The 25,080-nt window shown below is 33.9% G+C and overlaps 2 protein-coding genes and 1 long non-coding RNA gene across 4 annotated transcripts; all 3 read right to left on the reverse strand.

Annotated features, from left to right (window-relative positions):
- Positions 1 to 2,768: 2,768 nt before the first annotated feature.
- LOC104894767 (protein FAR1-RELATED SEQUENCE 6-like) lies at positions 2,769 to 3,926 on the reverse strand. Its single transcript, XM_010681085.1, has one exon. It carries the CDS (start codon positions 3,924 to 3,926, stop codon positions 2,769 to 2,771), a length of 1,158 nt encoding a protein of 385 aa, XP_010679387.1.
- Positions 3,927 to 4,130: 204 nt separating this feature from the next.
- LOC104894760 (protein FAR-RED IMPAIRED RESPONSE 1-like) lies at positions 4,131 to 5,829 on the reverse strand. The gene is made up of 2 exons (XM_010681073.1): positions 5,737 to 5,829; positions 4,131 to 5,237 (listed from the first exon to the last, which is right to left on the reverse strand). The coding sequence occupies exons 1-2, from the start codon at positions 5,827 to 5,829 to the stop codon at positions 4,131 to 4,133; spliced, it is 1,200 nt and encodes a 399-aa protein (XP_010679375.1).
- Positions 5,830 to 21,115: 15,286 nt separating this feature from the next.
- LOC104894401 (uncharacterized) lies at positions 21,116 to 23,660 on the reverse strand. 2 transcript variants are annotated; one of them, XR_007273398.2, is made up of 5 exons: positions 23,356 to 23,660; positions 22,265 to 22,398; positions 22,109 to 22,181; positions 21,953 to 22,018; positions 21,116 to 21,465 (listed from the first exon to the last, which is right to left on the reverse strand). It is a non-coding gene; the product is annotated as an uncharacterized LOC104894401 (long non-coding RNA). The 2 variants fall into 2 exon arrangements; XR_008968705.1 differs by lacking the exon at positions 21,116 to 21,465 and adding an exon at positions 21,767 to 21,876.
- Between the last annotated feature and the right edge of the window lie 1,420 nt (positions 23,661 to 25,080).

Below are 25,080 nucleotides of genomic sequence, written 5' to 3' on the forward strand. Positions count from 1 at the left end.
ATATGATTATTTTAATTCATAATATGATTTAAAAGATGTTTGATATAATATGATTCTTTTAGTTGACCTCATTCTTACAATCCTTAATATGATTCATAACTTCTTTCACTTGATTCTTTAAATTCATAATATTCATGGATTGAAGTATTGGAGTTTATACTAATACAAGAAGATATATTACTAAACTATAACACAATACTTTCATTTCTAATATAATTCAGCGCCTTAAAAGTTCTTGACCTCATTCATCAATTGAAGTATAGTAATACGAGAAGATATATTAATAAACTTTAACACAATACTTTCTTTTCTAATATAATTCAACTTCTTAAAAGTTGTTGACCTCATTCATCAATTGAAGTATTGGAGTTTATAGTAATACAAGAAGATACATTAATAAACTTTAACACAATAGTTTCATTTCTAATATAATTCAACTTCTGAAAAATATGATTCAAGCTCTTGAAAATATAATTTCTAATGTAGATAACCTGATTCATACATTTCCTAATACGAAAGGTACTATAATGTTACTTGACGTTACACAAACATACTTAACATGATTCAACAAAATACATACTTAGATCATACTTAATATGACTTGACATAATACATACGCAACATACTTAGGATTACTTAACTACCATTCCTTAATACAATACCAACATGAAACTTCAAAATGTTCACATCTTATATTAATCCCCTTAATTCATAACCACGTATATAACATCGCCATCAACCACCCCTTCACTAACGAAGGTACCTTCAAGATCAACAACATCTTGTTCATGGTACAAAGTAACCATTGCGGGATCTATCCCCTCCATAGAGGCCCATAACTCAGCTAGCCTACCAATTTTTATATTGTACTTCATGCGGAATACCCTAACAGTGGGCTTAGTTTGCATATCACGCATTGTAACCAAGTAGTAGTCCGGATCAAGGTCCGTATCAGCAGCAACACACTTTCCTGACTGTTTAGAAATTCACCCATACAAATAATTAGAATTCAAAAATATTGTAATTGTTTTTCGTACTTCATATACATATATTTAACTACAAATAATTGAAATATTGTAATTGTTTTTCTTACTTCATATACATATATTTAACTACTACAAATAATTAGAATTTAAATTTTGTAATTGTTTTTCTTACTTCATATACATATATTTAACCACTACAAATAATTAGAAGTGAAATATTGTAATTGTTTTTCTTACTTCATATACATATATTTATCTACTACAAATAATTGAATTGAAATTTTGTAATTGTTTTTCTTATTTCATATACATATATTCAACTACTACAAATAATTAGAATTGAAATTTTGTAATTGTTTTTCTTACTTCAAATACATATATTTAACTACTACAAATAATCAGAATTAAAATATTGTAATTGTTTTTCTTACTTCATATACATATATTCAACTACTACAAATAATTAGAATTGAAATTTTGTAATTGTTTTTCTTACTTCATATACATATATTTAACTACTACAAATAATCAGAATTATAATAATAAATTGTAATCTATCTTATTTTTTCACCTTCGAATAAGCGAGTACAATCTCATTAGCGTCGAACCCGTACACAAAAGACTTTGTGTCGGCCGTAAGTATTGACCCCGGCACATAAGATACAGGTCATCGGCCTCCACCCTACATGATTGTCATAAAAGGAATATAATTTCTGAAGTGGAGTATGTAGACCTAACACATATGGCACACCATTATCAGCAACTTCACCAGATTTTACGTGAACCATAATTTCTTCATTGTCGACCATCTTCTTGACAACTCTCTAATTTTTTCCTCTTTTCCACTACTACTGTTTTGCAATTCTATTCAATGAAATATAATGCATTTCATCAAGTATAGTGCCTTCTATTTGTAGATACACGACTTCACTATAAGAAGTTAGGTAGGTTTAGGTAGGTTTGCTCATTAAATACATTGTTAACTTAAAACCCCCAATTTTATTACAACATTTGTGGCTCAACACTCCCTTATTACTATCAAGATGACCGACCACTGATTAATTGGTGGCCCATAAAATATCTCTTACTCCTACTTTACTACTTTACCACTTTACCAAGCCCACATATCTCCTTACAACTACTTTACTACTTCACCCGGCCCAAATTTCTCATTACAACTACTTTAAGTCTTTACTAAATTACCAGGCCCAAATTTCTCAATAATAATACAACAATACCATGCCATTCATACTTGAAATTTGAAACATAGTTAATTCAATGCAATTCCTACTTCAAATTACAACATAGTAAATTCGATACATTTCCTACTACTTCAAATTAGAATAACATAGTAAATTCGATGTAGCTGTCGAGTAACTTTCAAATACACTTCCCCCATCCTCAGGTGTTACTAAAAGCCTTGTAAAGTAACCTATCCATCTCCATCAACCATTTCAAAACCTCTTCCTCTTGAGATTGATTGTTTCGTCTGAGAATATTCATTATACATAAATACATGATACAATAAACCAGTACTAATTACACAATAAAATTATATATAACCTTACCTGTATAAATACGCCTCCTGACGTAGCTCTAGAGGTACATGTCATAGTACCACTCGTCATGGTCGCACTCGGTGTACATGTCATAGTAGAGATCCCTTCCCCATCCTACTTACAACAATCAACAACAACAATTTCCTAGTTAGTTTCATTATATATTTCATTTCTATTTTTCATCTTCTTCATATAAAACTATAAAAACATTAATTTCTTCTGATTATAATCTTATTGACAATCTCATATTCTGCCTTGGTTTTCCCCCGGCACAACATGACGTTTCGTCGAGCCCTACTGAACCATTTTCCTTCTTCTTCGTCACTGCTTTCTTCTTACTTGCCTTCTCGCCACATGCCTTCTTCTTTCTGGATTCCTCCGCAGCTGTATAGTACCGGACACTTCGGGTTCTATGAGCCGCATTTCGGTTTGGGGGGTCTATGACATTCATCTTCTCTAAAGGATCAACCTCATGCGTTTCAAGATCCATTCTACGTTTCTTCCCCTTCTCCACAGTTGGAGGAGAACTCTTCTTACCCTTCTCCACCTCTCCATTTACTCCATTCCTAATCATCGCAACATTCTCATCAACTCTAATGTCTAATAACTGCAACGCCTCAGTAACTACTCCAACCAAATCCTCATAAACATCAGCTTTCTCACAAATGGGAACAAATAAATCAAACAACATGTCATACCTCCGTACCTCATCCGTTTTCGAAGGGTCATGATAAGCAACCTTAACTCTAGTATGCTTACGTTGCACATCTTTCCTCCATCTCCGTAAAATATACTTCTCCGGAACATCAACCTGATCATGCTCATACGCCATAATCATGTGCCTACACATAATGCCTTGGCACTCAAACATTTTACACGAACAACTAACATCCTTCGACATGCAATCAAAGATTACTTTGTAATTCCGTTTCCTCCTCGACGGAATTTCTTTCTTTGTCTCCCTACATCTAATCCACACACGATCCTCAACTATATGCTCCACAACATTACCCGATAACACATTCTTACCATGAAAAATCAAGTAGTTTGTTCGTGTACACTCCCTTTGCAACTCCTTGAATTTCGCATCGGTGTAAACCTTTTGAAATACATGTTCCACTACAAAATCTGTAATCAGCTGCCTCACATATCGGGTTGAAATCCCATCACGGTCCTTCTCATCATCATTAGCATGTATCTCCATCGCCTCACAATACCTTTCCGCAAACTCAAACAACCTTGTGTGCTTGTTCACATATCCATGAAAGAAACTATTAATACTCTCAACTCGTTGCGTCGTCTTCATTCCTGCCCAAAACATATGCCGCAAATATGCGGGGACCCATATTTCCCTTTCACGGAATAGTCCTTCAAACACCATAAGTTATTAGTTTCAACAATTATTAACATTTTAATCATTTCTACATAATAAGTATGCCACTTCTGATTTTTAAATTACCTACTGATGGAATCATTTCTAAATTACCTACTGAAGGAATCAAATCATACATATACAAAATCATATTACGAAAATACTGATACAATAAAGCACATACAACACAACCAAGTCGAAAAACATAGCACATCACCAACCAAGTCGAGTCAAAGCGGCATCCTGGTCTGTTAGGATTCCTTTCGGTGCCTTCCCACTCATACAACACAACCAAGTCGAAAAAAGCCACTCAAATGTCTCCGTACTCTCATGATACAATAAAGCACATCCAAGCAAAATGCTTTGCCCGTGATGATTTACCCCAACAAAGTTAGCGAACGGAAGCTCATACTCATTCGTCAAATACGCCGAGTAAAAGCACACCACATCACCAAACTCCTCATATGCTGCTCTACTCCGAGCATCTACCCACATTATGTCTTTCAAGGTATTTTTGTCATCCAACCGATGCATATGAAAAAAAATTTGATTATTTGCACTCATCTTTTGAAAATACGCAAGCATTGCATTTGCATCACCATCCTTAAGTTTCAACCGCTTAACCATACTCACCTCATTTCTCAAATCCCTCTCAGTAACAACCCAATTCTCGACACCATTCCTCTCCCTAGCTAGGCACCCATGAATCTGCGGTATCTTCAATCCGGAATTGTAGTCATTGAATAATCTCCTCCTAACATGGTTATACAACTCCTCCTTTCGATACATGCTAATGTGACGGGATTTTGATGGGGTTGGATCATGATTCTCATGTTCAACCACTACTTTCCTCAACACCCACTCCCCATTCTCATTCACACTAGCATATATATTGACCGGACATTCACACTTCTTTGATTTGTTCACATGCCCTTCATCACATTGAACATTATTACTCACAACTCTACTACCAACTCTACTACGACGCCTAACCGGTTTTCCAAAACACTCACAAGTCCACGAACCACTCCGCCTTTTCTTCTCTTCTCCAGATTTAGAGGAGTACGCTTGAGCAGCCCGCACAATCCCAAACCCTTCTTGTTTAGCATATTGCTTGTAGTAACTTTCAACCTCATCATAACTTGGGAAAACCATCCCAACAAATGGTTCACTTACAATCCCATCCTCTCCAATCCTACAACCGCTAACTCTTCCATCAGGAGTCACTGCTACTATCGAGCCTCCCTCAACCTGCACCTCCTCCACAGTATCTCTATCACCCACATACATTTCACCATTTAACTCATACAAATGAGGTGCCTGAAATTATTATCAATTTTAACACATAAAACTAACTTCTCCACAAACTGCATTATACCCTCAACTATAAATAACCAAATTGAATTCAATGGCAACAAAATCATTGCAAATAACTCATATAAATTTTTACCATAAGACCACTATTCATTTCAATGGCAACATATTATGTGTCAATAAATTACATTTATATTCAATAAATGATATGCAAAATTTATTCAAACCCAACAACAAAATTAAATGCCAACATTTACTGAAACCCAACACAATTAAATGCCAATCATCATCCAACATAAAACAACAAAATTTATATGCAAATCATCAACCAAACGAATACAACATCTTCCAACAACATTATTATTGAATTCACAAAAATCAATACCACAACAATAAACATTATCACATTTATTACATATATAACATACTTATAACAGACCACATATATACAATTACAACAAGTATTTGATCATCTCCTTTATGAAACAAAGTTCCATCAACTTACATCTTCTTCACCGCCATCTCCATTGTTGTGCATCTTTCCATCATGTTCAACTTGTACTACTCCCATGCTTGATGATGCTTCTATAATATCCATTTCTTACTTCTTTTACTCGAAATCCAAAACAATTTATTTGTAAAAATCAGATTTCAATAACCCAATTTTACCTAATAACTTTTTCTTTTTGCTCAATTCCCTTTTCTGGACTTCTGCCTGTTCCTCAAACCAAAAAACGGGAATTATTTCCCTTACTTTTATTAAAAACCCTGAGCTTAATTTTAATTACAAATTTGCCACCCGATATGGGAAACTATCAGCCCATATCGGATATGGGCAAATACTTCCTCCTCGAATTAAACCCTCCGATTGAGATTTCTCCAAACTATTCTATGATTGCATCCCCCAAAATAAAACCTTCATTACTAGGGATTATTTTTATTTTTTTTAATATTATCTCTTTCGTTTTTTTAGATGATTTGTTTTCACTTTGACATTATATAATCATATGGTATCAAATTATCAACCAATATATATATATATATATAAATGATGAACTTTTCGAGAGTATAGAGCGCGTCATGGGATTGATATGTCATCAATTTTATTTTTTACAAAAATAGAGTTCTATGTATATTTAAATATGTATAACAAGTTCTGGATAAGCGAAAATTAGAGTTTCGTGTTGAATGAACAACTTAAATTATTATATTATGTAATTTGTGTATAACTTTTACTATATAATTCGAAATATTATAATTTTTGTACCATTGGATAGTGATCAAAATATGCTTCGAAATAATATCCACATACAATATAGTTCTACAGAGTGCGCCACATAGGATAGTCATGTCATCAATTGCTATTTTTATTTTTTTTTACAAAAATAGAATTCCACATAAATTTAAATACACATAAGGAGCTTTGGATAGAGGTGTCAAAAACTGGGTCGACCGACGGGTGAACCCGCATGCGACCTAGACCCAACCTGTTCTGAGCCGAGAGTGGTCGTTTGGAAAGCCGACCCATTCCGACCCAGCGTTCACCCGTGCCCAGTTTAACCCGTGGAATTGATAACCCAACCTGAGTTGGGACGACCCAGTTTGACCCGTGTCCAGTTGCACCCGTGAACAATGACCCATACCCAACCTGTTTCCGACCCAAAATAACTTGCATCCAACTTCACCCGCCAATGATCCAGTTAAACCCATCCAGTTATCACCGAACCCAGTTACCACCCAACTCAGTTAGCACCCAACCCAGTTACTACCCAACCTAGTTATGACTCAACCCAACTATCACCGACCCAGTTCTGACCCAACCCAGTTATGACCCAATCCAATTTCGACCCTACCCAGTCACCACTCGACCCAACTAATCCCGACCTAACACCATTCTGACCCAACACCGTTCCGACCCAAGTAAACCCGACCCAACACCATTCCGACCCAATACAACCCGGCAATGAGTAAATGACTACTCTTTTTGGTAAATTTATATAATTTTTGAACATAAAATATTTCGTAACTACTTTTGGTCAAAGTAATTGACAAATATTATTTATCAAGACATAAATACATAATTAAGATCTCTATTATATATAACCACCTCATTTAAATTTGAAACCCCCACAGCCCCACGCGGTTGTTTTTTGTTAAGTTCTCCACTGTACGAAATTTTAACGATAAACCGTAAACCAAGTGGTATTATTAATGTTTGTTGTTTTGGTATATATGACATAAAAAGTTAAAAGAATTTGCCAAAAGAAAGAACATATATTAAATAAATATCTAATATGTATTATGTAATTGATTGTAATAACTTAAATACTTAATACTTAATAAGTATTGGAAATAAAATAAAATAAAATTAGAATTAGAGTATTAGACAAATAAAAAGAAAATAAAAACAGAATTTGACAAAAGAAATGCCAAAAAATTTCGTTTCATTACCCCTTTCCAAGTTTCCAACATTCATTACAAATCTAAATAAAAAGTAGAACATTACAGCATTACCTAATACTTAGCAATTAGTCATTAATAACATAAAGAAAAAATTACATAAGTCTACTGATTATAATTTACATGGACCAGCAAGGTAGCAAAAAATTACACCAAAAAATTACATCACATCCAGTGTCCCAGCAAGGCAGCAACTAATACGCTCCTCGGACGATCAGAAAACAGTGTTCTTCGGGGTCCCACTTCCCAGTGACGCAAGGGCTCATGCGTATCTCATGGCCATCACCAATGAGGGTGTGATCCCATTCTTCTTGAACCATGAATCGAGTGAAAGCCCCATCCTCACCCTCTACAAAAATCTCCTTGGGTATCTCGAACCCAACCATGTGAACAACACCATCACCAGCCATTTCACCACCACCACCAGCCTCTAAGCCATCACCAGCAGCCTCTAACCCACCACCACCAGCCTCTAACCCACATAAAATCACCTTTGTAAACACATTTTCCTTCTTTTTATTTTTTCCTTCCTCACTAGGTTTGTCATGCATTTTAACACCAAGTCCTCTACATCTTAGAGATGTCCTACAACCCACTCTCTCATAAATCACCTTACCCTTTCCTTTGTCCATTTTTGCAGTTGATGAACCTGAAATTATCAACTCAAAAAATTCTAAATAAAAGGAAATATTAAAAACACAAAGACAGATTTTTGAATGAAATAAGGCAGCCAAAGAATAAATTATCTAAAACAATTGGTAGAAAGAAGCAAAAGCAAGAACATTCAAAAATAAATTATCTTTAAAAATAAGTAATGATATGTTCACAAGCTAACCTCCTCATCGAGCACTCGACTGTACTTGACAACACAACTTCACAACACAAGAAAGCCAACAAAAGTGACACGAGCATCCACAATTCTTTGTCTTTTTAACAATACCAAAACCAATTTTACCAATAAAGTGAATATCATGTCCAATACTCCAATAAAGACAAAATAAAGGTAGCTCCACATCATGACACTTAGGGCAAAACATGTGTGTAAAGTAAAATGTAGCCAAAAACAGTCGCAAACAACCAAAGGGACGCTTTATAAACCAAACCAAACAACCACAATTAGCCATCCCACCCTTTTCTTCCAGACTCTACTCCCGACCAAATCTCATCATTACAAAATATAATTAAATCAATTTAGTCGGGGGCAAAGGTGGAAGACAAGAACGAACAACTACAGCTCTCAAGTAAAAATTTCACCTCATCATCGAGCACTCGACTCCAATTAACAACACAACTTAACACGACAAGAAAGCCGGCAAAAGTGACATAAGCATCAACAATACCAATCAAGTACGTATCATGTTCAATCAAGCCAGCAAAAGAAATGTAGAGATGCATTATGATACTAAGGGAAAAACATGTGTGTGAAGTTAAATGTAGGGGAAAAAAGTCGCTAACAAGTCAAACCCCAATTATCTTTGCGCAAGGGACATTAATTTATTAAGCAAAAGAACATAGAACAACTAAACCAAACCCAAAAATTCTGTTTAAGGCTTTATAATTTAAGGGTTAGGGCTAGGGTTTGAGTCTAGGGTTAGGGTTTGGGTGTAGGGTAAGGGTTTTGGGCTATCATTTAGGATTTAAGGTTAAACCCTTATATGTGATGAATTCTAAACAATAAACCCTAAAGAAATAACTCAAAACACAAACCTATAACATATCAACCCCAACCCATAACACAACAAACTCAACCCAGAACACAACAAACCCCAAACACAAACAAACCTCATAACACAACCAACCCAAAAACAAACAGAAACCCAGAAAAAACAGTAACAGAAACAAACCCAAACCCAAAACACAACACAAACCTAAAACACAGCCATCAACCATTTTCAATAGCCCACAACAAAAACCATCAAACAACAACCATCACCAAAACAACCATCAAACAACAATAGCAACACAGTTTAAGGAATTGAATCATAATCAATATTAGTAGGCTCGGTATCGTTAACAACTTCAAGAGACTTCTCATCCTCAACCTTAGAATAACCAAATATCCAGTTTTGGCAAGTCACAAAAGCCTCAACATTTTTTGGCAACAAACGCGTGCGATACTTTGTTAAAATTCTACCCCCATACTAAATGAAGACTCGGAAGCCACATATGTAATGGGGATAGCCAACACATCTCTAGCCATCCGAGACAAAATAGGATAAACGCCCACATGAGTTTTCCAATAGGCCAAAACATCAAAGTGGTCATCTTGGTCAGCAGGAGCATGTGGGGCATTGAAATATGATTCCATATCATTTTCAATACCCCTACTAGCAACAATATTGGCACCAAAACTCTAAAAAACAGCAAATTAAATAGTATCATCACTAAACTATTACCGAACAACAATCACTAACTTTAAGTAATCAAATGAATAAAATGATACACATAATAGCCAACCTTTCCAAGGTTGGCCTTCTTAAATGGACGGGCAAGCGATCTTGCAAAACTTGGAGTGGAGGACTCAGAACCAGTAGTCATAGAAGATGTAGTGGAAGAAGATTGTAGGTGAAAAAATAGTAGCAAAGTGCATATACAACCCAGTAAAGGCATCAACAACCTCTTTAACCTTACGATTAAGATCTTCGGGCAAATAAACAGTAGCATACAACTCATGAACAGAGTTTTTTTTTGTAATGGGGATCAAGCATGATAGCAATAGTAAGAATCAGAAAATAATTTTCCCAATACTTGTTAAATTTTGCATACATAGGAGCAGCCATAAGACGAATAGAATCAGTTGGGTTTTCTTGCACATAATAAAGAAGACTTTCAATCAAAACAATATTCTCAACATATAAGTTGGCAGTGGGGGTAATCAGAACTAGAAAAAAGACAAGTGATATCATAAATGGGTTCAAGAAAATCACAAACATTTTGGACAGTTTCCTATTCAAAATTACTTAAAGAAACATCTAAACCATGTTCAAGTAAATAATACCTATCTACAGCTTCCCTAACTTCTAAACACCTACGGAGCATAAGAAAAGTAGAATTCCAACGAGTACGAACATCACCAATCAATAAACCAGAAAAACTAGTATTCACATACTTAACACAATCATCAAACCTCTCTTTCCTAATGTTTGAATAAGAAACACATGAAACAACTTGTTGCAACTTCAAAACGGTTTTATCCATAAACTTAAAACTAACTTGGACAATCAAATTCAATATATGGGCAGAACATCTAATATGAAAAAAAATTACGAGAAAAGGCAACAAATTAGTTCTGTTCAAGTCCCTAACCATCTCTTGAATCATAACATCATTGGCAGTAGCATTATCACAAGTCAAAGAAAACATTTTATCTCTAATATTCCACTCATCAAACAAATCAGGTAAACTTACCCAACTCCTTACCAGTGGGGGAACCAGGAAAATGTCTAAAAACAAGAATTTTAGAACGCAGCACCCAAGAGTTATCAACATAATGAGTAGTCAAAATAGTAAAACTAACATTGTTAAGAGCAGACCACAAATCACAAGTACAACACACTTTTCCTTCTAAATTACCTATAGGTATTTTTAATTGAGCTTTAAGAGCAGCAAATTGATTAATTAGTGTAATGCTTAAGCATAGTATTCCTAGAAATATGCTTCACATTAGAAATCAAGTAAGAAAGTAATTCTCTATGTTTAGAATGCTCAACAATCAACAATAGATATCCATGACACATAATAGTTTCAGCAAACATACGACATAAAGTTTTTTGATCATAATTCCCCCCAGGTTGAGCAACTTTTACTTTTAAGTAAGCTTCACATTGTTCTAAGTGTTTGTTTTGGTTATTAGTACCTTGTGTTCCCTCAGCACGATAGGTCTTAACATTACAATGCTTACATGTAGAAAAAATCTTACCATCTTCGGTTTTAAACAAACTAAAGTGCTATCAAACCTTGACCGTACGCCTCCCAAACAGGACAGGGTCATGGGTTTGGGGAGAAATGGTTTCCTCCTCAACAGAAAGGGAATTGGACCCAATAATGGAGTCCAATGTCAATGGATGAACTGAAAAACAAATTAAACACATTTATATTTTGAACAAGATAGAGTCTAGGCATCTAGGACCTAGGGTTAGGGTTAGATCAGGTTTAAGAGTCAAGGTCAGGTTTAAGGGTCAGGGATTAGGGTTTAAAGACAGGGCTAGGGTCGGGTTTTAGGACAGGGTCATGGTCGGGTTATAGGGTAGGGTCAGGGTCGGGTTTTAGGGCAGGGTCAGGGTCGAGTTTTAGGGCAGGGTCAGGGTCGAGTTTAGGGTTTAGGATTTAGGGTTTAGCTCTAACATAAACCCTAAACAATAACCCCTAAACACGAACCCTCAACTCAAACCCTAAACTCAAACCCTCAACCCAAACCCTAAACTAAAACCCTCAACCCAAACCTTAAAATCAAACCCAAAAAACTCAAACACTAAACAGTTAAACCCTAAACTCAAACCCTAAACATAAACCCAAAACACAAAGCCCAAAACATAAGCCCAATATACACAAACTCAGAAATAAAAAACCCAAAAACAAGCCCATAAAATAAAACGCAGCTAAAAAACCCTAAGGCCTAAACAAAACATACCCTAAACACAAACCCTTAACATAATAGCCTAAAACCCAAACCCTTAACATGTCATAAACCCAAAACAGAAACCCAAATCAATAAACATAGAAAACCCGAACCCTAAACAAATCGAACCCTAACAAAAAGGTAGACCTAGATACTTAGATAATTAGACATCAACGAGAAATCACAAACATGTAATATAAATAAAAGCACAAACATGAAATCACAAACATCAAACATGACAAAAAACTGTATTTAAGATCGAAAAATAAATGAAACGTAACATAAAATTATAAACAAACATGTCATTACAAACATGTAACATAAAATTATAAATGACAAAAAATCAGAAACAGAAATCACAAACATCAAACATGTAAAGTTGTAAACAAGTCAGAAACCCTAAACAATTCAAGTTAAGAATTTAATATACAATTATACATGACAAATAATAACTAACACAGTAGATCTCAATTCTCACATATGACAAAAAATAAGATACAAATAAAAAACAGTATTAAGATCGAAAAATAAACATGATATTCCTAAAAAAATTCTATATCTCACATATGACAAAAAAAACAAGTAAAACAATCAAAAAATAAGATACAAATAAAAAATGAGTATAGATCGAAAAATAAACATGATATTCCTAACAAAATTCTAGATCTCACGTATGACAAAAAAAACAAGTAAAATAATCAAAAAATAAGATACAAATAAAAAATTAGTATTAAGATCGAAAAATAAACATGATATTCCTAACAAAACTCTAGATCTCACATCTCACAAAAAAACAAGTAAAATAATCAAAAAATAAGATACAAATAAAAAATTAGTATTAAGAGTGAAAAATAAACATGATATTCCTAAAAAAAAATTCTAGATCTCACATATGACAAAAAACAAGTAAAATAATCAAAAAATACATGATATTCCAGTAGATCTGCAAATTGGACCAGCACATAATCCTACATTCACATGCAAGCAACAGATCTTCCTAATTCTAAAAAAAACGAATTCTAGAACTCTAGAAGTGTAGAAAACTTACCTGGTGGTTGCGACACACTGTTTTTAAATATTAAATTTGCCTTTTTTTAGCTTTTTTTTTTTAGCTTTTTTTCTTCTTTTCCGACGATCACCGTCTTTTTTTTCCGACGATCTTCACTTCTTCACCAAAAGTACAAAACCCGGAAAATAAACCAAGAGAACACAAACCCGTAAACCGTATTTAAGAGAAATGAGAAATTTGGAAATTAAATATGAAAGAAGCGAAGAAAATAAGATAGAGAGAGAGAAAATGAGAGAGTAATAGAGATTGATCGAAAAAAGAGGCGAAGAAATCTCAAAGAGGGGAAGAAAATCTGAAAGAGGCGAAGAATTTTTAGGGTTTTTTTTAAGGTTTGGAAGGGGGAGAGGAGTAGAGGATGAGAGTTGAGAGATTGACAGCCGGAATGAGAGAGAAAATGAGGTGGAGACATGAGGCGTGTAAGGTTAAAAATAGGTTTATATACTAGGGATTAGGGTGGATGTTTAGGGTTAGAATTCTGATTCAATCTCAACCGTTGGATTTAAATATTGAGTGGCTAAGATTCATTTTAATGAGTTAATTTTAGATTTTTAGATTTATGATTTTAGAGATTGAAGAAATGAAGGTTCAAGGGCTCAGATTTAATATTAGCTAATCAATGGTCTCAAACCATGATCCTTGACATATTTTTTTGACCAATGAATATCAAGAGTGACCAAGCACATGGATTTCAAAATCTCAATGGTTGGATTTACTCTTTTTCAAATCAAATGGTTAAGGTTAAGTCTTAAGAGTTGTTAAGACAAGTAATGCTTTTTTCTAGTTTATATTTATAATTTTACATTTTTTATACCGATTGTAATTATAGTATTGATTTGTAAATTTGTTTAGTAATTACTAATTAGTAATATTATAAATTAATAAAAATTACAAATTTTAGAATTTTAATTACTATTTTTAATTATAAACAAGATGATTAATGTAAAAATTATTATGAATGAATAATGATGTATTGATGTGAAAAGTGAAAGTAGAAACAGTTAAGTATGAAACATGAATGTATGATTATTTAAGTAATGAAATAGACGGATTCCTAGTATGACTTTTGATAAAGATCTACAACGATATGTATGATTAAGTTGCTATACGACGATACATATAGCAACTTAGTAAGATACTGTCTTTTAAGATCCAAAACTAAAACATCAACGATGAAAGTCGATCAATCTATTCTAATTTCTAATGATGCTTTATGATTATTGCTAAAACCGTGTAATAACATCGATGATCAATCTTATGATCATTTGATGGTTTTGACTTTTGATTAATGTCGAAGACAATCAATCTTATGATCATTTGATTAATTAATTTATGCCAGGATTGTGAACCTTAACTTAACGAAATTCGATCATGTTCATCCTCTACTAATATAGTGTTTGTCTGTTTGATTATGTGTCATCTTCATAGACATATTGACATATTCGATTAAGCGATAAGTGATTAACGTTGATCATTGTTACTTCACTACTTGTTGAGTTGTTCCATGAACGATGAAAGTCTAACTTTTTTTGTTGCTATATAGTGACTCATTCAGACTTGAGAGTGAGTAAGTCACTAACTAACAAAATGTTTAGATTTAATAGTCTATTGACTCTAACACTATAAGTCTATAATCAATAATCAGTATGGAGTATGGACTATGGAGTATGGACTTATGCCTTAAGCCCTTAACAACTTAAATGTTTAATCCTTATGGTTGTTACTTGTTAGATGTTAGTTGTTACTTGTTACTTGAATACTTATGCAATCATGAATAAGTATAAGTGAATAACCGATACTTAGACAATAGGTCAATAGCCAATGCCCAATGGTGAGTGGCCCAATAATATAAGTATAACTTATATGTCTTACTTTAGTAACATTTAAAATTAAAAATATAAGTATCAAACTATTAATGATTTAATGTATTATTACAAAATTCACAATGACTCAATCACAATTCACGATATTAGTATAATTACTATAAAATCTTTATAAAGTATAATCTATATCACAATATCACATGTTATAATTTTATAATGTTTAAGTTATAACAATCTCGACCCAAATCAATACGCCGCGACGCCGCCAGTTTGATATTTCAGCTTATCCAAGAACCAAGTCCTATCGAGATCCGATTTATTCCAACCCAAGTCATTCCGGAAGCGAATTTAGTCTGACCCAAGTCATTCCGATAGTCGATTTCTTGAATACTCAATTAATTCTGAAGGTCGATTTATTCCGACCCAATTCATTCCGATATCGATTTCTTCCGACCCAAGTAATTCTGAAAGCCGAATTATTCCGACCCAAGTCATTCCGAAGCTGATTCATTCGGACCCAAGTTATTCCGATATCGATTTCTTCTGACCCAAGTAATTCCGAAAGCCGAATTATTCCAACCCAAGTCATTCCGAAGCCGATTTATTCCGACCCAAGTTATTTCGATATCGATTTCTTCCGACCCAAGTAATCCGAAAGCCGATCTCTTCCGACCCAAGTCATTCCTAAAGCCGATTTCTTCCGACCCAAGTCATTCCTAAAGCCGATTTCTTCCGACCCAAGTCATTCTGAAAGCCGATTTGGGCCGACTTCACCTTATTCCATTCCGATCCAAATTCACCCAACCCCAATACCCGCCGACCCAGTTCAAAGATCCCCTCACCTAGTTGAACCCGACCCAAGTTCACCCGACCCACCCAGTTCCGACCCATGACACACTCTCACCCAGATTATTCCGACCCAAACCATTCCGACCCAGCTTGGGTCAACCCAAACCCAGCCAGTGACCTAGATTGACACCTCTAGCTTTGGATAAGCGAAATAGAGTTTCGTGTTGAATGAACAACTTAAATTATTATATTATATAATTTGTGTATAACTTTTGCTATGTAATTCGAAATATTATAATTTTATACCATTGGATAGTGCTCGGATTATGCTTCGAATAAGATCTATATACAATATAGTTCTACAACTATGAAAAGAGAGTACCATGTAGGATTGACATGTCATTATTTTTTATTTTAAATATAATAAAAAAAATAGAGTTCTACACATATTTAAATATATAAAAGGAGTTTTGAATAGGGAGAAATTTACGTTTAGTTTTGAATAAACAACCTAAATTATTATATTATGTAAATTGAATATAACTTTTGATACCTAATTGAAAACATTATCCTATACTTCCTCTGTATTTTTTTATCTTTCTCACTTAGAATCTTGACACTGTTCACAATTAGAGAGAATCTTTTAGATTTTTCTCAATATATAAGAAAAAAATATAGTCATGCGGGGTCTTGTTTTATTCATCTCAATGAGTACTTTATTAATATTCAACTATTATAATTTTTTCTTATATGTAATGAAAGATATTTAATGTAAAATAAGTGCATTGACAAACGTGCAAAGTCAAAATAGGAAAGATAAAAAAAATACAGAGGGAGTATTTTTTACAATTGCAGAGCGCTTGAAATATTCTTCAAAAGGATAACCATCTACAATATAGTTTTACAACTCATGAAATATATTTAATTAGATGAATTATAAGACATTTTTCAGTGTTTCTTTTTTATAAATATAATAATAATTAAGCTATAAGTATAGTGTATAACATGTGATTATAGCATTTCGTTATAGGTCCAATTTACTAGATAGACATATTATCTTTCAAAACCTCATCCTTAATTGCTCCTTGAACCAAAAAAATTTAGTATTGCAACAAAATTTATTATGTAAAATTTATTGTTACAACAAAAACTAAAATCTATAGCGATAAAGTTATATATGTATTAGAATTTTAGATGATGAAAAAATTGGAGTTTGATATAAAAAAAAAAAACCTTAAAATATTATAGAGAGCTCCATCTAAGCATGTCATATTATTGTTTTTAATTTTTAATTTTTTTTTAAAAAAAAAATTGTGTTCACTATAGATATAAATACATATAAGGTGTTTTGGATAAGTGAACATTAGATTCTGATTTTAGATAAACAACCTAAATTATTATGCTATGTAAATTGAGTATAATTTTTGTTACAAATTCGCAATATTATAATTTTTTTAACCACTAGAGAGTGCTCGAAGTATGCTTCGAAATAAGTTTCATATACAATATAGTTTTACAACTTATGAAAATTTATTTATTTTGGATGAAAAAAAAATGTATTATTTATTCTTTCTTTTAATTACATGTAAAAATAACTATAAAAATAGCGTATTATATGTGACAATATCAAATATATCTTTGAAAATCATACTTCTAAAAATTGAGTTATATAAAGATAAAAATACATATTTATAATTTTTAACATATAGCATACCATGGTGGCATTCCATGAATCAAATGAAAGGTTGTCAACGACATTGCAAATGTATTATGCAATTCACTAATTATTTTATTCATAGAATATTTATTGTATATACAATTATTCATGTTTGTCTTTTCACATATATCTATATGTCTGATCTTATTCTTTTCTCCATGAACTTGATTCTACTAAACTAATTGGAAAATCAAGGTTCGCGTTTCTAGACTATTTGAGGTCACGGATCATAAAAAAAAAGTTTGATAAGTCTTGATATGGTCATGATTGATGAATATATTTTCTCTCTTAAATAGTAATTTTTTCTGTCTTCTTTTACTGCAACAATGAGTTTGCGCATGGTTTGTAAGAAAATAAATAAAGGATAGTTTAGCGTAGAGGGTTAAACTAGAATAGGGGATAAGTAAATCCTTAATAAAGTAAACGCGACTTTTATGAGACAATTTGAGTAATTAATGATGGTTTTATTAACATAAAGTAAAGACGATGTTGTCAACTATAGTTGCTTTTTTCACCAAAAGTGAATTGATTCGAATAGATGAAACTACTCAAAGTGGTAATTGTTGCAATATAAAAAGAATGGAGAAATTATATAACGATTGTGTTGAAAAATCTCATTTCACATCAACAAAAAATCAACAATGTTAACAAAAAAATTGCAAAAATAAAATAAACAATAACTCGTGCAACGCACAGGCTTCAAAACTAGTAACGTATAAAAATAAATATCAACTCACGAGGTCGCGACATTTGGCGTCTTCATTGGACGCCACATGTTACGCTTATTAAGTGCCATGTCACTTTTCCTAAAATAAATAGTGTTCCAAATTAATTAAAAATACATGTATATAGTTGAGGATAAGAAAAAATAAGGTTGGGTTCACAATGAAAAACTTAATTATAGTAAATCGATTATAAATTTTAATATAGAGTTTTGAAAAATATAATGGGAAATTTCCTCAGGTACCCCTAAGGTTTAACGTAATTCTCAAATTACCCTTCAGATTTGGGAAATTCCCCAAATACCCCCAAACTTTGACTTTATGCTCAAAATGCCCTTACTATTGGCGGAACCCTAACGTTGTTAGGGTTTCTTTCTCTTTTTCCTCTCCATCTTCATCTTCTTCATCTCTTCTCCTACAATTATCCATTAATGACACCTTAAACCTTCAATTTTCTCCTCTCCTTCCACCTACATGCCTCTATCTCTCCTTCCCATCTTCATCTTGTGAATTTCCCCATTTTTTATGATGGTGAATTCAATTATCTCTCCTCGTGAATTTTTCCCAAATTAATGATGGTTATTGTTGTCGTTCTTATTGTTGAAGTTGCCATGAGAATTTCAGGGTTTTAGAAATGGGTTTTACACACCATTTTAATAGATGTAGTCATAGAAAATTGGCCTAGGTTTTATTTTCCTCTTCTAGATTTTGGGGAGTCGGGTTTTTCGGGTTTGTGCTTGAACAGTATTATGAGAACAACAAGAAATGAAGTTAAAGGGGATGTGAAGTTTAGGAGAGAGAGAGAGAGATGAAGAAAGGGTTGAAAAAGGATTGATGGGAGACATGAGCATGAAGAGAGATGAAGAAGATGAAGATGGGAGGAGAGATAAAGGCATATAGGTGGACAAAGAAAGAGAAATTGAAGGTTTAGGATGTCATTAATGGAGGAGTGTGGGAGAAGAGATGAAGAAGATGAAGATGGAGAGGAAAAAGAGAAAGAAACCCTAACGACGCTAGAGTTCCGTCAGTAGTAAGGGTATTTTGAGCACAAAGTCAAAGTTCGGGGGTATCTGGGGACTTTCCCAAATGTGAGGGGTAAGTTAACAATTACGTCAAACCTTAGGGGTACCTGAGGAAATTTCTTTTGCACAATTGGAAATTATTTAAACAATACTTTAAAACAAGATCCATTTACAATATATTTAAACTTTATATTAAATTAACATATAAAAAGAAATATTTTCTATAGTATGTATTAAATAGAGGTGATCAAATAGCGGGTCGGTCTGGGTTTTTCAAGCCAAAAATCAGGACAGGCCGAAATTTAGGCTAAAATGTATTTTCGGCTTGGCCCGTCCCAAATATGAAAAAAATCAGGGGTGCATTAACACCCAAGTCGAGATTTTTGGAGCTGGGCTGGGCTACTATTGATCAACTCTAAAATACGTTCTAAACTGCAATTAGAATTAAGGCCCAAAAGCTAGTTCACGAGGTTGCGACATTTGGCGTGTTCATTGGACACCATATGTCACACTTATTAAGTGCCATGTCACTTTTTTAAAACAAATAAAGTTCCAAATTAATAAAAATACATATATACAGTGTAGGGTAAGATCAAATACAGTTGGGTTAACAATGGAAAACTAAAGTATAGTTAATCGATTATGACTTTTTGTTGTTGTATGTTGGACAAAAATACGGTCAAATAGGATATGTGAAAATTGCAAAAGTCTACATATTTTGCGTGAAGAAAATGGGCTTTACCTAGGTCACGACATTTGGCGTACTCATTGGACGACATTTGGCGTACTCATTGGACGACATTTGTCGCGCTCATTAAATGTCATGTCATTTTTTTAAAAATAAATAGAGTTCTAAGCTGATCAAAATACATATATAAAGTTTAGGATGAGAAAAAATAGAGTTGGCTTCACAATAAAAAACTTAAATATAGTAGTACTAAATCGATTATAACTTTTAATATATAATTCGAAAAATTATAAATTTTAAAACATTGGAAAGTATTTAAAAAGTGCTTTATATAATAAGATTCATTTATACAATATTTGAAATTTTATATTGAAGTAATGTACAAAAGAAAATATTTACTTGCTGGAGTATTAAAGTAACCTATTGCAACTAGAATTACGGTTTCAATTAGAATTAGGGCTTTTCCACAAAACCTATTCAAGTTAGAATAAGAATATTCATGGTATGTCACTACAAGAAAAGATGATATCAACGACCGCTAAAAACCGTCGCTGATACTCTAAAAACCGTCGCTAAACCATCAACGACGGCCAACCGTCGTTGAAATACAGTCGTTGAAAATATGGTCGCTGATTTGGGAATCAACGACCGCCAAGCCGTCGGTGATGAAATCAACGACCGCCAAGCCGTCGGTGATGAAATCAACGACGGTTTTCTTACTTATCAGCGACTGTTTATTATACCAACGTTGAAGATACGCCAACGACCGTTTAGAGCTGTCGCTGAATCAACGACGGCTTTAAGCAGTCGGTAAATCAACGACGGCTTAAAGCAGTCGTTGATTCAGCGACGGCTTAAAGCAGTCGTTGCACCTTTTAACATCTGCTTAAGGCGGTTGTTGATTATTCAAGCCTTTTATAAAGCTGAAGCTTTATAATTTGCATAAAGGAAGAACTTAAGAATAGAAAAGAATGAGGAATAACAATTGAATACTCAGTCAATTAGAGAATCCAACGCACTGAAATTATTTCAACCAAGAAGAAAAGGATGGAAGAACAAATCAATATCCCAAGCAAAATTGTAAACAGAAAAAAATTTGCCATTCCACAATAATGGTCAGAGTACTTTGGAAACTAAATAACTAATTTACACAAAACTCCCTAAAAATCAGAAGACGCAAGATTGAAGATGAACACAAAGAAGTATGCTCTAACAACAAAAGCTTCAAAGTCACATTTCTTCAGATATTCTATATTCAACTCTCGTAAGCCACTTCCCTTGATGGCTTGCTGCATCATCAGATAAATAACGGGCTCGTGTATGTATAACCTGCCAAAGTTGAAATCACCCGATGATTTATCGCAGAGGTCAAACCATCAATAAATTGCTAACAAATCACATTCAAGCGTAACCACAACAAAAAGTGTTCCTTGAGGGAACATGATGATTCTTTGAAAGCCCTGTATTCAAGTCACTTCACATCATTCCTAATATTCTAGATCTGATGGTTCAAAAAATCTGTCATCTTTTTTGATCGCAAATTAGTATATTTGCTCGCTACACATGCAGGTAAACTATACTTGCAGGAGACCTGCAAATATACTTCAAGAATTAACATTGCACACCCGCAGAAGTGATATCTCACAAACTTACCTAACAAGAGCATCTCCATTTTCCTGCCTTGGATGAAGTTATAGAATCAGTTGCTTCTTTCTGAAGTGTGACTTGGAGCATCTCCATCTTATAAAAATAAGATGAAAGAATATAAAAAATAGTGTATTAAACTGAAGGGAAATCATTTATAAAAATAACGAACCTTGAGAGCGTTGCCCACCATCTTAGAGAAAGCAGTGATTGTGACATCCTTCCCTTGTTGTTCTACCTATATTAAGGAAATAATAAACAAATCGTTGTACTCAAAGTTCAGTAATGGATATTATCATTGAAGAAGATCATCAAAAAAAAAAAAAACCTTCGCTTTCCCAATTGGAAGGGGGAAATTAGCGTCAAGAACTTCATCTGCAACAGGAAACGATTCACCATATCTACATAGGAAAACATCAAGATTTCATCAATTACACAAACAATCCTCATATTTTATGATATAGAAGCATAATTAGTCACTTACAAAAGCTCATTTTCTAGAAAAACAACAGGGTCTGGATCCCTAATGGCAGCTTTGAGCAACCCTCGGGCATCCTCTGCTGAATATGGAGCAAGTACTTTCAAACCAGGGCATGCACCAAACCATGTTGCATAACACTGCAGACAATAAAAGCATGAAAGTAATGTAATCATATCAAAAAAGCTAGGTCTTTGGATTACATTACTTCCATTAACAATCCTTTTTTCAGATCTTGTTTATTTTGAGTGGAAAAGAAATCAGCTTGTGTATGTTTCATGTTTCTACTTCTCACAACTAGAGGTATTCTCCAATTCTAAACTAGCAATTCAGCGTGATTAGAGACTGAGCAGAGTTGCTTCTAATCTCAATACCATAAAACATAGTATTTATCAATTTATGCTCATAAGCAAATGTAGGCAATACAATGTATTCAACTGGAGCCCCAAGTTCCTTCACTAGCTGTCATGAAACAGCAATGGAACCATAATCAACTCCCATATTCATTGATTAAAGTGGATGAAGCAACTAAAGACATAGCTAGTAAACAAGATATGTAGATGGAATCATATAGACTAATGATCAATTCTTCCGCTAGTATACATGTCAATTTTCTACATGTAAACATTTCACAAGGGAGACAATAAACAAAAATAATTAAGGAAGAAGTCAGACATCAATTGTGTAAGTCAACTAAAAATGTTCTGAGAATATAAGAAGCTATTAAGCACAAGCATGCTTCAATCGATATAGGTTAAACCACCTTTTTTTATGTCCTGTATTTCTATCAATAACCAAAAAAATTAAAATAATTTGACAAATAAAATCATATTATAACAATTCTACTCAAAATTGAACAGAGAATTTACATATTGAACTACAAAATGTCATGATAACTCATGGAAGGCAGTTAGGAAAGAAGATGAATTAACTTCGCCAAAATTTTCAGATTGGTATATCTCTTCGTTTCTCCGCCGACAATGTGACAGATTTTCAGTTTGGTATCCCCAAAAAAATCGAAAAAAACCCTGGAATTCGATGAACAGAAAAAAGACGAAGAAAAAAAAAGATAAAAACTTGAAATCAAAATCGCTTACCTTCTTAGAGATGGAGAGTTGAAGAAACCCTTTTTTTGGATTCTTTTTTTTTCTTGTTTCACTTTCTCTCTCCTCAGTCTCTATCTGACTATCTCTTCAATAAGCGTCCGTTGCTTTGGTGGATTGAGAGGGAGGGGGAAGGAGGAAGGAGGAAGGAGGAAGGAGGAAGGAGGAAGGAGAAAGGAGGAAGGAGCAGATATGAAGAGGAGAGAGATGAAGGATTAGGGTTTACCGGTTAAGGAGAGGGAGGAATGAGGAGAGAGAACAGGCAACTTTACTTTGTCTTCGTTTTTTTTTGTCATCAGCGACCATTTAATACAGTCGTTTAAAGTAAAAAAATCTAAAAATCTAAAATAAGAAACTCAACGACTGTTTTAAACGGTCGCTAAAAAGTAACGACTGTTTATCCGTCGTTGACCACTCTAAAAGCAGTCGGTAGGCAACGACGGTTTTAAACAGTCGTTGACTGTAAGAATAACGACCGTTTTTGTAACCGTCGCAGTGAAGCCGTCGTTGTTTTGGCTTTTTCTTGTAGTGTGTGAAAATTTCAATTGAACGAACATTTGCCAGCCCACGGGTCGTGACATTTGGCATCCTCATTGGACGTCATGTCACGCTTATTAAGTGACATGTCACTTTTCTTAAAATAAATAGAGTTCCAAATCAGTAAAGATACATGTATATCGTTTAGGATAAGAATAAATAAAGTTTGGTTCACAATAAAAAATTTAAGTATAGTAAATTGATTATACCTTTTAATATATAGTTGAGAAATTTATAATTTTTGTACATTTGGAAAGTATTCAAAAAATATTTCAAAATAGGATACATTTATACTATATTTAATTTTATATTAATGTAGTGTATAAAAAGAAATATTTACTCTACTAATGCATCAAAGTTACAAACTGCAATTAGAATGGAATTATCTTTTCTAATTAAAAGAATTCTAAGTTCTCTCTCTAGGGTTCTAGGGTTTGGGAGTAGTGTCTAGGGCATCCTCTCCTTTGTCTCGTTTTTCGTTCCTTTTGATCCCTTGTTGGGATTAGCGTTACCATGGCTGACGAGATCATTAGTAAATGCTCTAATTTGCGAATAACTGAAGACGAAAATTTTGTGGTCTCTTTGGAGGAGACCGTAGGGGACGATTCTTCCCATGCACTCGACTTAGCGATGGTGGGCAAAGTTATTGCGTCTCGATCTTTTAATTTTGATGCGTTAAAGCGTACTATGAATCAGATATGGGCAATTTCGAAGAACGCCTTATTCCGGCAAATTGAGGAGGGTCTTTTCGTAGTACAATTTGCCAACATGAGAGATAGGAATAAAGTTCTTAAGGGACGTCCATGGACGTTTGATAATCATCTAGTTATGCTCCAGGAGATTGAAGGGGAGGTCCAACCTTCTAATATTGCGATGACTCATTGTCCGTTCTGGCTGCGGATCTATAATTTGCCAATGGATTGTAGGTCTGAAATTTCCATTCGCACGGTGGCTGGGGGACTGGGGGAGGTCCTAGAGGTTGACTTTGATGGTGTTGGATGGGATAAATCTGCGCGGGTTCGAGTCATGTTGGATATCACCAAACCTTTGCGGCGAGTCCAAAAAATCCGTACTCGCCAAGGCAGCCTCGCCATCCTTGAGATCAAGTACGAGAGACTACCTTCCTTTTGTTTCTTATGTGGAGTGATAGGGCACATTGAGAGGGATTGTGGCTGTGCGGAG

Source organism: Beta vulgaris, chromosome 1 (genome assembly GCF_026745355.1).
Source record: "Beta vulgaris subsp. vulgaris cultivar EL10 chromosome 1, EL10.2, whole genome shotgun sequence".
Taxonomy (NCBI): Eukaryota; Viridiplantae; Streptophyta; class Magnoliopsida; order Caryophyllales; family Amaranthaceae; genus Beta; species Beta vulgaris.